The sequence below is a fragment of the Symphalangus syndactylus genome, chromosome 3 (genome assembly GCF_028878055.3).
Source record: "Symphalangus syndactylus isolate Jambi chromosome 3, NHGRI_mSymSyn1-v2.1_pri, whole genome shotgun sequence".
In the NCBI taxonomy this organism is placed as follows: Eukaryota; Metazoa; Chordata; class Mammalia; order Primates; family Hylobatidae; genus Symphalangus; species Symphalangus syndactylus.
The window spans coordinates 108,582,279-108,596,152 of NC_072425.2; the positions used below are offsets into that span (position 1 = coordinate 108,582,279).

Consider the following 13,874-nt stretch of genomic DNA (forward strand, 5'->3'; position numbering starts at 1 on the left):
TTTGACTGTGTTTGAAGACAGGACCTGAGAGAAGGTGATAAAGGTTAAATAAGGTCATCAGGGTGGGGCCCTATTCTGATAGTGCTGGTACCCTTATAAGAAGAGGAAGGGGCACCAGAGGTCTCTCTGTCTTTTCTGGCCACCTGAGAACATAGTGAGAGGGTGGCTGTCTGCAAACCAAGAGGAGAACCCTCATCAAGAACCAAATTGGCCAGCATCTTGACCCTGGATTTCACAACCTCTACAACTGTGAGAAATAAATTTCTGGTAAGCCACCCAGTATATGTATTTTCTATGGCAGCTGAGCAGACTAAGAGACTTCCTGCACAGTATAATGTAATACTGCATTGTTGACATTAATGTTAAAATTGTTTTTAAGTATTTACAGAGGTAGGCTGGGATATATCAGACTTTTCATACATATCTTCACCAAAATTAAAAAAAAGGAAAATGTAAAAGGGAAAAAGCTCTCAAGTTTACAGAGCTATTTTGTTGAAATTAAAGGCTATAATAAAGTATATTCAATTTAATACTTTATTAAGATGAAAATAGAAAAACAAATGCAAAATAATTCCAGTGTTAGTGAGTGGTTTAGAGAGATGTCTTGGCTTAATTGGTTCTCTTTACCTCCACAGTCATTTCCTTGGATTGCTCCTCCACGTGCTGAATGACTTCATAGCGAGTACATCTGTAATAACCTCCAGTGGACGAACTATGTTTTTTCCACTCTTCAAGGCAAATCCAGCAAAAGTCATACTTGCACTTCAAAAGAAAACACAGATGAAGACATCTCCCCATATTAATGTGCAAATTATTTTCTGCTTTATAGCCAACCAATCTGTAAAGATTACATAATTGTGCTTGTGTGACCAGGAACAAATCTCCTCAAAGACACGTCCTCTTTCTCATGTGTCCTCTGGAGATCTTATCTGCATTATGGAAAGATGTTCAGGTAGTTTAAAATTATTGTTTATAGGGAAATATTAAAATGTAAAGCATAATATTATGAAGTAATCACAGGGAATCATTAAAAATATCAATAAGATATTCTTTCCAAATAATCTTTGGAAAGTGTTTCATTTTTAAGTGCATTCTAATCTGACATTGGTCTATAAAGCTCCACCAGTCTATCTGAAAAACTTCTGGCAATATTGACAAATTGGTTTTGAAACTAGAACTATGCTTAAAAGACCTCTAAGTGGAACGGTTGATATAAAACCGGTTTCCCATTTTAATGTAAATTTCAACTTAATTACCATAATTATCAGACAGTGCCAAAAATATGAGCATTCAGTATGAAAATACATCCTTTTTTATGCTAAGGATTTTGAGTCAGTTAAAAAAGATCTTCCCATTCTATGTTGTCTTCAGGTACTCTTAATGGTTTATTTATTTTTTATTTTTTTTATTTTTTTTTAATTATACGTTAAGTTCTAGGGTACATGTGCACAAGGTGCAGGTTTGTCACATGTGTATACATGTCCCGTGTTGGTTTGCTGCACCCATTAACTTGTCATTTACATTAGGTATTTCTCCTAATGCTATCCTTCCCCCATCCTCCCACGCCACGACAGGCCTCAGTATGTGATGTTCCCCACCCTGTGTCCAAGTGTTCTCATTGTTCAATTCCCACCTATGAGTGAAAACATGTGTTGTTTGTTTTTCTGTCCTTGTGATAGTTTACTCAGGATGGCTTCCAGCTTCATCCATGTGGCTACAAAGGACATGAACTCATCCTTTTTTATGGCTACATAGTATTCCATGGTGTATACGTGCCACATTTTCTTAATCCAGTCTATCATTGATGGACATTTGGGTCGGTTCCAAGTTTTTGCTACTGTGAATAGTGATGCAATAAACATATGTGTGCATGTGTCTTTATAGTAGCATGATTTGTAACCCTTTGGGTATATACCCAGTAATGGGATCGCTGGATCAAATGGTATTTCTAGTTCTAGATACTTGAGAAATCACCACAGTCTTCCACAATGGTTGAATTAGTTTACACTCCCACCAACAGTGTAAAAGCGTTCCTATTTTTCCACATCCTCTCCAGCACCTGTTGTTTCCTGACTTTTTAATGATCACCATTCTAACTGATGTGAGATGGTATCTCATTGAGGTTTTGATTTGCATTTCTCTGATGACCAGTGATGATGAGCATTTTTTCATGTGTCTTTTGGCTGCATAAATGTCTTCTTTTGAAAAGTGTCTGTTCATATCCTTTGCACACTTTTTGATGGGGTTGTTTTTTTCTTGTAAATTTGTTTAAGTTCTTTATAGGTTCTAGATATTAGCCCCTTGTCAGATGGGTAGATTGCAAAAATTTTCTCCCATGCTAAGGGATGCCTGTTCACTCTGATGGTAGTTTCTTTTGCTATGCAGAAACTCTTTAGTTTAATTAGATCCCATGTTTCTATTTTGGCTTTTGTTGCCATTACTTTTGGTGTTTTAGTCATGAAGTCCTTGTCCATGCCTATTTCCCGAATGGTATTGCCTAGGTTTTCTTCTAGGGTTTTTATGGTTTTAGGTCTAATATTTAAGCCTTTAATGCATCTTGAATTAATTTTTGTATAAGGTGTAAGGAAGGGATCCAGTTTCAGCTTTCTACATACGGCTAGCCAGTTTTCCCAGCACCATTTATTAAACAGGGAATCCTTTCCCCATTTCTTGTTTTTGTCAGGTTTGTCAAAGATCAGATGGCTGTAGATGCATCGTGTTATTTCTGAGGCCTCTATTCTGTTCCATTGGTCTATATCTCTGTTTTGGTACCAGTACCATGCTGTTTTGGTTACTGTAGCCTTGTAGTATAGTTTGAAGTCAGGTAGTGTGATGCCTCAAGCTTTGTTCTTTTTGCTTAGGATTGTCTTGGCAATGTGGGCTCTTTTTTGGTTCCATATGAACTTTAAAGTAGTTTTTTCCAATTCTGTGAAGAAAGTCATTGGTAGCTTGATGGGGATGGCATTGAATCTATAAAGTACCTTGGGCAGTATGGACATTTTTACAATATTGATTCTTCCTATCCATGAGCATGGAATGTTCTTCCATTTGTTTGTGTCCTCTTTTATTTCATTGAGCAGTGGTTTGTAGCTCTCCTTGAAGAGGTCCTTCACATCCCTTGTAAGTTGGATTCCTAGGTATTTTATTCTCTTTGTAGCAACTGTGAATGGGAGTTCACTCATGATTTGGCTCTCTGTTTGTCTGTTATCGGTGTATAAGAATGCTTATGAGTTTTGCACATTGATTTTGTATCTTGAGACTTTGTTGAAGTTGCTTATCAACTTAAGGAGATTTTGGGCTGAGATGATGGGGTTTTCTAAATATACAATCACGTCATCTGCAAACAGGGACAATTTGACTTCCTCTTTTCTTAAATGAATACTCTATTTCTTTCTCTTGCCTGATTGCCCTGGCCAGAACTTCCAACACTATGTTGAATAGGAGTGGTGAGAGAGGGCATCCCTGTCTTGTGCCAGTTTTCAAAGGGAATGCTTCCAGTTTTTGCCCATTCAGTATCATACTGGCTGTGGGTTTGTCATAAATAGCTCTTATTATTTTGAGATACGTTCCATCAATACCTAGTTTATTGAGAGTTTTTAGCACAAAGGGCTGTTGAATTTTATCAAAGGCCTTTTCTGCATCTATTGAGATGATCATGTGGTTTTTGTCTTTGGTTCTGTCTAGGTGATGGATTACGTTTATTGATTTGCATATGTTGAACCAGTCTTGCATCCCGGGGATGAAGCCAACTTGATCTTGGTGGATAAGCTTTTTGATGTCCTGCTGGATTTGGTTTGCCAATATTTATTGAGGATTTTTGCATCGATGTTCATCAGGGATATCAGTCTAAAATTCTCTTTTTTTGTTGTGCCTCTGCCAGGCTTCGGTATGAGGATGATGCTGGCCTCATAAAATGAGTTAGGGAGGATTCCCTCTTTTTCTATTGATTGGAATAGTTTCAGAAGGAATGGTACCATCTCCTCTTTGTAGCTCTGGTAGAATTGGCCTGTGAATCCATCTGGTCCTGGACTTTTTTTGGTTGGTAGGCTATTAATTATTGCCTCAATTTCAGAGCCTGTTACTGGTCTATTCAGAGATTCAACTTCTTCCTGGTTTAGTCTTGGGAGGGTGTATGTGTTGAGGAATTTATCCATTTCTTCTAGACTTTCTAGTTTATTTGCATAGAGGTGTTTATAGTATTCTCTGATGGTAGTTTGTATTTCTGTGGGATTGGTGGTGATATCCCCTTTATCATTTTTTATTGTGTCTATTTGATTCTTCTCTTTTCTTCTTTATTAGTCTTGCTAGTGGTCTATCAATTTTGTTGATCTTTTCAAAAAACCAGCTCCTAGAGTCATTGATTTTTTGAAGGGGTTTTTATGTCTCTATCTCCTTCAGTTCTGCTCTGACCTTAGTTGTTTCTTGCCTTCTGCTAGCTTTTGAATGTGTGTGCTCTTGTTTCTCTAGTTCTTTTAATTGTGATGTTAGGGTGTCGATTTTAGATCTTTCCTGCTTTCTCTTGTGGGCATTTAGTGCTATAAATTTCCCTCTGCATACTGCTTTAAATGTGTCCCAGAGATTCTGGTATGTTGTGTCTTTGTTCTCATTGGTTTCAAAGAACATCTTTATTTCTGCCTTCATGTCATTATTTACCCAGTAGTCATTCAGGAGCAGGTTGTTCAGTTTCCATGTAGTTGTGTGGTTTAGAGTGGGTTTCTTAATCCTGAGTTCTAATTTGATTGCACTGTGGTCTGAGAGACAGTTTGTTGTGATTTCTGTTCTTTTACATTTGCTGAGGAGTGCTTTACTTCCAACTATATGGTCAATTTTGGAATAAGTGTGATGTGGTGCTGAGAAGAATGTATATTCTGTTGATTTGGGGTACAGAGTTCTGTAGATGTCTATTAGGTCTGCCTGGTGCAGAGCTGAGTTCAAGTCCTGGATATCCTTGTTGAACTTCTGTCTCGTTGATCTGTCTAATATTGACAGTGGGGTGTTAAAGTCTCCCATTATTATTGTGTGGGAGTCTAAGTCTCTTTTTAGGTCTCTCAGGACTTGCTTTATGAATCTGGGTGCTCCTGTATTGGGTGTATATATATTTAGGATAGTTAGCTCTTCTTGTTGAATTGATCCCTTTACCATTATGTAATGGCCTTCTTTGTCTCTTTTGAGCTTTGTTGGTTTAAAGTCTGTTTTATCAGAGACTAGGATTGCAACCCCTGTTTTTTTTTTTTTTTTTTTCCTTTCCATTTGCTTGGTAGATCTTCCTCCATCCCTTTATTTTGAGCCTAGTATGTTTCTGCACGAGATGGGGCTCCTGAATACAGCACATTGATAAGTCTTGACTCTTTATCCAATTTGCCAGTCTGTGTCTTTTAATTGGAGCATTTAGCCCATTTACATTTAAGGTTAATATTGTTATGTGTGAATTTGATCCCATCATTATGATGTTAGCTGGTTATTTTGCCCGTTAGTTGATGCAGTTCCTTCCTAGCAACAATGGTCTTTGCAATTTGGCATGCTTTTGCAGTGGCTGGTACCAGTTGTTTCTTTCCATGTTTAGTGTTTCCTTTAGGAGCTCTTTTAAGGCAGGTCTGGTGGTGACAAAATCTGTCAGCATTTGCTTGTCTATAAAGGATTTCATTTCTCCTTCACCTATGAAGCTTAGTTTGGCTGGATATGAAATTCTGAGCTGAAAATTCTTTTCTTTAAGAATGTTGAATATTAGCCCCCACTCTCTTCTGGCTTGTAGGGTTTCTCCCTAGAGATCCACTGTTAGTCTGATGGGCTTCCCTTTGTGGGTAGCCTGACCTTTCTCTCTGGCTGCCCTTAGCATTTTTTCCTCCATTTCAACCTTGGTGAATCTGACACTTATGTGTCTTGGGGTTGCTCTTCTTGAGGAGTATCTTTGTGGTGTTCTCTGTGTTTCCTGAATTTGAATGTTGGCCTGACTTGCTAGGTTGGGGAAGTTCTCCTGGATAATATCCTGAAGAGTGTTTTCCAGCTTGGTTCCATTCTCTCCATCACTTTCAGGTACACCAATTGAACGTATATTTGGTCTTTTCACACAGTCCCATATTTCTTGGAGGCTTTGTTCATTTCTTTTTACTCTTTTTTCTCCAAACTTCCCTTCTTGCTTCATTTCATTAATTTGATCTTCAATCACTGATACCCTTTCTTCCACTTGTTAGAATCGGCTACTGAAGCTTGTGCATGCGTCACGTAGTTCTCATGCCATGGTTTTCAGCTCCATCAAGTCATTTAAGGTCTTTTCTACACTGTTTATTTTAGTTAGCCATTTATCTAATCTTTTTTCAAGGTTTTTACCTTCCTTGTGATGGGTTCAAACATCCTCCTTCAGCTCGGAGAAGTTTGTTATTACCGACTTTCTGAAGCCTACTTCTGTCAACTGTCAAAGTCATTCTCCATCCTGCTTTGTTCCATTGCTGCCGAGGAGCTGTGATCCTCTGGAGGAGAAGGGGCGCTCTGGTTTTTAGAATTTTCAGCTTTTTTGCTCTGGCTTCTCCCCATCTTTGTGGTTTTATCTACCTTTGGTCTTTGATGATGGTGACCTACAGATGGGGTTTTGGTGTGGATGTCCTTTTTGTTGATGTTGATGCTATGCCTTTCTGTTTGTTAGTTTTCCTTCTAACAGTCAGGACCCTCAGCTGCAGGTCTGTTGGAGTTTGCTGGAGGTCCACTCCAGACCCTATTTGCCTGGGTATCACCAGCGGAGGCAGCAGAACAGCAAATATTGCTGCCTGGTCCTTCCTCTGGAAGCTTCGTCTCAGAGGGGCACCTGGCTGTATGAGGTGTCAGTCAGCCCCTACTGGGAGGTGTCTCCAAGTTAGGCTACATGGGGGTCAAGCACCCACTTGAGGAGGTGGTCTGTCCGTTCTCAGAGCTCACTGTGCTGGGAGAACCACTGCTCTCTTCAGAGCTGTCAGACAGGGACATCTAAGTCCGCAGAAGTTTCTGCGGCCTATTGTTCAGCTATGCCCTGCCCCCAGAGGTGGAGTCTACAGAGGCAGGGGGGCCTTGTTGAGCTGTGGTGGGCTCCACCCAGTTTGAGCTTCCCAGCCGCTTTGTTTACCTACTCAGCAATGGCAGACGCCCCTCCCCCAGCCTGGCTTGCCGCCTGGCAGTTAGATTACGGACTAGCAGTGAGCAAGGCTCCAGGGGTGTGGGACCTGCTGAGCCAGGCGTGGGATATAATCTCCTGGTGTGCCAGTTGCTAAGACCGTTGGAAAAGCGCAGTTTTACGTGGCAGTATCCCGATTTTCCTGGTACAGTCTGTCACAGCTTCCCTTGGCTAGGAAAGGGAAATATCCCAACCCCTTGTGCTTCCAAGGTGAGGTGATGCCCTGCCCTGCTTCGGCTTGCCCTTTGTGTGCTGCACCCACTTTCCGACCAGTCCCAATGAGATGAACCAGGTACCTCAGTCGGAAATGCAGAAATCACCCGTCTTCTGTGTCGATCATGGGAGCTGCAGACCTGTTCCTATTTGGCCATCTTGGAACGGGCCTCCTGGTTTATTTTATTTTTTAAAGAAACTCTAAATCTTTGAGTCATTTGGAATTTATCTGACTATATAGGATACAGTATGAATTCAACTTTATTCTTTTTCACACAGCTGCCCAGTAGTCCTTATACCATTTAAATAACTCATGTTTCTCCACTGGTTGTAGATGCCACATTTACCATATACTAGATTCCCACGTATCTGTATCTATATTGTAGGCTTTCTTTTTATTCTGTTTCATGTGCCAGCACTACACTATTTGAATTACTGAGGCTTCATAATATGGCTATTTGACAAGGCTAGTTCCCCCTCACCGCTCCTTTTCAGACTTCCTATTCTTGCTTCCCCTTAATCCTGCCGTATAACTTCTGAATTCGTTTTTTTTTAGATGGAGTCTCGCTCTGTCGCCTAGGCTGGAATGCAGTGGCAGTAACTTGGCTCACTGCAAGCTCCGCCTCCCGGGTTCACGCCATTCTCCTGCCTCAGCCTCCTGAGTAGCTAGGACTACAGACACCCGCCACCATGCCCAGCTGAATTTTTTTGTATTTTTAGTAGAGACGGGGTTTCACCCTGTTAGCCAGGATGGTCTCGATCTCCTGACCTTGTGATCTGCCCGTCTTGGCCTCCTAAAGTGCTGGAATTATTGGCGTGAGCCACCGTGCCCAGCCTAAATTAGTTTACTTAGATTCCGAAACAAAACCTGTTGCTATTTTTGATGGAATCTTTCTATCAAAGAACTTCATTGTCTTTCCCTTAGTTTGTCATCTTTTGTGACCTACAGTGGGTTTACATTTTTTCCCCATAAGTCTTGCATATTTCTTGTTAAATTTGTTTCCAGATAAATGAGGCCTTTCAGTATTGTTGTTGATACACATGAAGGTTGCTGATTGTTGTTGATACACATGAAGGTTATTACTCTCTGCATAGTAATTGTGTACTCTGCTACTTAACTGAATTTTTGTTTGTAGCAGTTTTTCAGTTGATTTTTGTGACTTTTCTAGGTATACAATCATGTCATATGCAAAAAGTGATAATTTTATCTCATTTCTAATTTTTATATCACTAATTTCTTTCTGTTGTCTAATTATGTTGACTGGTATCTTCAATCTAATGTTAATAACACTAGTGATGAAAAATATCTTCATCTGGTTCTTGAATTTAGTGGGAGTGACTAGTTTCCTCATTAAATATGCTAGCTTTTGAAATGAGGTAATTTATTTTTACTATACTAAGAAAGAATCCATTCTATTTCTTTGACTGTTTTATAAAGAATGATTGTTGATTTTTTTTTTTTTTTTTGGTCAAATACCTTTTCAGCAGCTATAGAAAATACATAATTTTTCCCCTTGGATCTACCAATAACACGAGGTACAACATCAACTTTCCTAATACTGAATCATTCTTATACAGGTGGAAGTATCCCTAATCTAAAAATCAGAAATCCTAAATGCTCCAAAATCCAAAACTTTTTCAGCACTGACATGGATTGCGAATTTGTGGATTAGGGGTGCTCAATTGGTATACTGCAAATATTCCAAATGAAAAAAAAAATCTGAAATCCTTAACACTTCCAGTTCCAAGCATTCCAGATCAGCAATCCTTAACCTGTCTTCCTGGAATAAACTCTACTTGGTTAATTACTCATGAATGTGCTCTGCTGGATTATGTTTGCTAATATCTGTAGAGTTTTATCCCTGTAATATTTAGGACTGCTGCACTTTTACAAGTAAGAATAATCCACAGTTTTCTTTTAAGTTTTATAATCTTGTCAAGCAGGTATCAAGGTTCTACTCACTTTATAAAAATACTTTGAAAGTTTTAAGTTTTTTTTTTTTTTTTTTGTTTTTTTTTTTTTTTTTTTTTAACTCTCGAGAACAGTTTAAATAAAATTAGAATTACCGGCCCCTTAAAGGTTTGGTAAAATTCTATTGTGAAACTATCAGGGCCCATTGCTTTAAGTGTTAATGTAAGGTGTGGGAGATTTTTGAAAAACTTTTTTCCCTTCTATGGGAACGGGTTTTTTGGGGATACTCTATCTCTTCTAGGATCAGTTTTAATAAATAATACTTTCTTAGAAAGCCAATCCACTTCAAATCCAAGTTCAAAATATCTGGAAGAGTTGAATGAAGTTATTCCTTATTATTTTAGTTTGCTTTGTTTTTTTGATTACAGGCATACCTTGTTTCATTGCACTTTGCTGTATTGTGCATTGCAGATCTGCATTTTGTTTTTGTTTTTTAAACAAACTGAAGTTTGTGGCAACCCTCCATCAAGAAGTTCTACTGGTCATTTTTCCAACAGCATGTGCTCACTGCTTGTCTGTGTCACATTTTGGTAATTCTCATAATGTTTCAAACTTTTAAATTATTATTTTATCTGTTACAGTGATCTATGATCAATGATCTTTGATGTTACTATTGTAATATTTGGGGGACACCATGAACCACGCCCATGTAAGATGGCAAACTTAATAGATAAATGTTGTATGTGTTCTGACCACCTCACTAACTGGTCATTCTTCTGTCTCTGTCTCTCTCCCTCTCCTTGGGCTTCCCTATTTCCTAAGACACAACAATATTAAAAGTAGTTCAGTTAAGAACCCTATAAGGGCCTCTAAGTGTTCAAGTGAAAGGAAGAGCCTTACATCTCTCCCTTTAAATCAAATGCTAGATGATTAAGCTTAGTAAGGAAGGCATGTTGAAAAGCCAAGATAAGCTGAAAGCTAGGCTTCTTGTGTCAGCCAAATTGTGAATGCAAAGGAAAAGTTCTTGAAGGAAAGTAAAAGTGCTATTTCAGTGAACACATGAATGATAAGAAGATGAAACAAGCTTATTGTTGATATGTTGAAAATTTGGGTGGTCTGGATGGAAGATCAAATGAGCCATGAAATTCCCTTAAGCCAAATCCGAATCCAGAGCAAGGCCCTAGCTCTTTTCAGTTCTATGAAGACAGAGACAGGTAAGGAAGCTGCAGAAGAAAAATTTAAAGTTACTCCCCCGACATTGGTTCATGAGGTTTAAGGAAAGATGCCATCTTCAAAATATAAAAGTGCAAGGTAGGCTGGGCACGGTGGCTCACGCCTGTAATCCTAGCACTTTGGGAGGCCTAGGAGGGTGGATTACCTGAGGTCAGGAGTTCTAGACCAGCCTAGCAACATGGTGAAACCCCTTCTCTACTAAAAATACAAAAATTAGCCAGGCGTTGTAGCAGGCGCCTATAATCCTAGCTACTCGGGGGACCAAGACAGGAGAATCGCTTGAACCTGGGAGGCGGAGGTTGCAGTGAGCCAAGATCCGCCATTGCACTCCAGCCTGGGCGACAAGAGCAAGACTTCGTCTCAAAAAAAAAAAAAAAAAAACAAAAAAAACAAGTGCAAGGTAAAGCAGAAAGTGCTGATGTAGAAGCTGTGGCAAATTATCCAGAAGATCTAGCTAAGATCATTGATGAAACTGGCTACATTAAACAACAGATTTCCAATGTAGATGAAACAGCCTTCTAGTAGGAGACAGTGCCATCTAGGATTTTCATAGCTAGAGAAAAGTCAATGTCTGGCTCCAAAGCTTCGAAGAATGGGCTGACTCTTGTTACGGGATGATGCAGCTGGTTGAAGCGATTCTGAAAATCGTAGGGACTTTAAGAATTATGCAAAATCTACTCTGCCTGTGCTCTATACATGGAACAACGAAGGCTGGATGGCAGCACATCTGTTTACGGCATGGTTTACTGAATATTGTAAGCCCACTGTTGAGAGCTATTACTCAGAAAATAAGATTCCTTTTAAAATATTACTGCTCATTGGCAATGCACATGGTCATCCAAGAGTTCTGATGGAGAGGTACAAGGAAATGAGTATTGTTTTAATGTCTGCTAACACAACATCCATTCTGCAGCCTATGGATTAAGTGGTCATTTTGACTTTCAAGTCTTATTATTTAAGAAATGTATTTTGTAAGGCTAAAGCTGCCACAGATAGTGATTCCTCTGACAGATCTAGGCAGAGTAAATGTAAAATCTTCTGGAAAGGATTCACCATTCTAGATGCAATTAAGAACATTTGTGATTCATGGGAGGAGGTAAAAAATATCAACGTGAACAGGAGTTTGGAAAAAGTTGATTCCTATCCTCATGGATGACTTTAAGAGTTCAAAACTTCAGTGAAAAAAATAACCTCAGATGCGGTAGAAATAGCAAAAGAACTGGAAGTGCAGCCTGAAGATGTGACTGAATTGCTATAATCTCGTGATAAAACTTGAACTGGGGAAAAGTTGTTTCTTATGGATAAGAAAAGAAACTGGTTTCTTGAGATAGAATAGGCTCCTGGTGAAGACTCTGTAAACATTGTTGAAATGACAACAAAGACTAGAATATTACATAAACAGCTGACAAAGCAGTGACAGGGTTTGAGAAAACTGACTTTAACTTTGAAAGTTCTATCAGAGGTCAAATTCTATAATACAGTATCACATGCTATACAGACATATATTCTGAAAGGCAGTCAACAGAAGCAGCAAACTTCATTGTCGTCTTATTTTAAGAAACTGCCACAGCCAACTCAATCTTCAGCAACCACCACCCTGTTCAGTTAGCAGCATCAACACTGAGGCAAGGCTCTCCATCAGCAAATAGATTATGACTCACTGAAGGTTCAGATAATAGTTAGCATTTTTTAGTAATAAAGTATTTTTAAATTAAGGTATGTACTTTAAAAAATGCATTATGCTATTGCACTTAACAGACAGTATGAGTTTACAGTTAAACTTTTATATGCAGTGGAAAACAAAAACATTGTGATTTACTTGACTGTGATATCTGCTTCACTGCAGTGGTCTGGAACTGGACCACAGTATCTCTGAGGTATGCCTGTATCTCCCTTATTCTTCACATTGTGTCTTTGAACTCCCTCACCTTCATTTTTTTTTTTCTTGATTATGTTAGCTTGATGGTTTATCTATCTTATTTTTTGTTAACAAAATCACTTTTTGGATTTATTTATTAGTTGCGTTTTCAGTTTTAAAGTCACTGATTTCTGCCTTAAAAAAAAACAGAACCTTTCTCCTGGTTTTCTTCAACTTTATGTTTTTTTAAATTTTTGAGTCATATCCTTAATTAATTCCTTATTCTGTATTAGTTTAAGTAAGGTGATGCACATTTCTCAGCATTGCTTTAGCTATGGCCCTCAGGTTCTGTTAAGTAGTATTTTCATTACCCTTGTTTTAAAATTCTTGAAAGTCCATTTTCATTTCCTTTTTTACTTAAGAGTTGCTATTTAAAATTTCTAAAAGACATCTTGTAACTTTACTATTAATTTCTTTCTTTCTTTTTTTGATATGGAGTTTTGCTCTTGTTGCCCACGCTGGAGTGCAATGGCACAATCTCAGCTCACTGCAACCTCCACCTCCCAGGTTCAAGTGACACTCCTACCTTAGCCTCCCTAGTAGCTGGGATTACAGGTGCCCGTCACCATACCCAGACAATTTTTTGTATTTTTAGTAGAGATGGGGTTTCACTATGTTGGCTAGGATGGTCTTGAACTCCTGACCTCAGGTGATCTGCCTGCCTCAGCCTCCCAAAGTGCTGGGATTACAGGCGTGAGCCACCATGCCTGGCCTTAATCTCTATTTTATTCCCTTATGATCAGAGAATATTACTTGTACTATTTTCTATTTTTTGGAATGTTATTGAGGTTTTTCTTTTATAATCAATGGTTAATTTTTTTGTGAGTGCTCCATGAGTACTTAAAAAGATGGCACAGTCCACAGTTTTAGCATGCAGTTTGAATATATAACGAATGGATATACCTTTGTAATTATGGCATTTAAATCTTCTACATTTTATAATGGAAAAAACGTTATAGCACACAGTTATACAGAATCAGATACTATACGTGATTTAAAATATTTAAGAATGCACAATTTAAATTATCTAAAGGGAAATTTTAAGAAGTGTTTTTAAAATAAACAAGCTTATTTTTAGGGGAAGAAATTTCTCACTCTTTAAAAACACATTTGAGTTCACAAGTAAAAACTGCCTACTGAATCATACATAATCAATGCTGAGGCATTAGTAAAGGTATGTTACGATCTATCAATTATGTCAGAGCATGGATTCAACTACACATAACCATGTTGTTTCACCTACACGTTTAAAACATAGTGTATATGATTTTGCTGCAGTAATGTGATACTTTTACATAAGTCTTCTGTGTCATAGTAAGAATGCTACTTGTCAGCTTTTATTGTTCAATGCAAACGCTTCAGATGGTATAATAAATACAACTACTACATTTACATAGCTTATAAGTAAATGTTTCTTTTCAATGCAACAGAAGCTTAAGCAAAGTCTGTTTAAGTTG

At 38.3% G+C, this 13,874-nt stretch overlaps 1 protein-coding gene across 10 annotated transcripts in view; it reads right to left on the reverse strand.

Moving 5' to 3' along the window:
• The window catches only part of ANKIB1 (ankyrin repeat and IBR domain containing 1), a 164,810-nt gene that overhangs the window by 14,432 nt on the left and 136,504 nt on the right, over positions 1 to 13,874 (reverse strand). For all 10 annotated transcript variants that reach the window (XM_063636355.1, XM_055272728.2, XM_055272726.2 and 7 more), the window contains one exon: positions 628 to 762. In XM_063636355.1, coding sequence (XP_063492425.1) covers positions 628 to 762 — 135 coding nt within the window. The remainder of the gene's footprint in view (positions 1 to 627; positions 763 to 13,874) is intronic.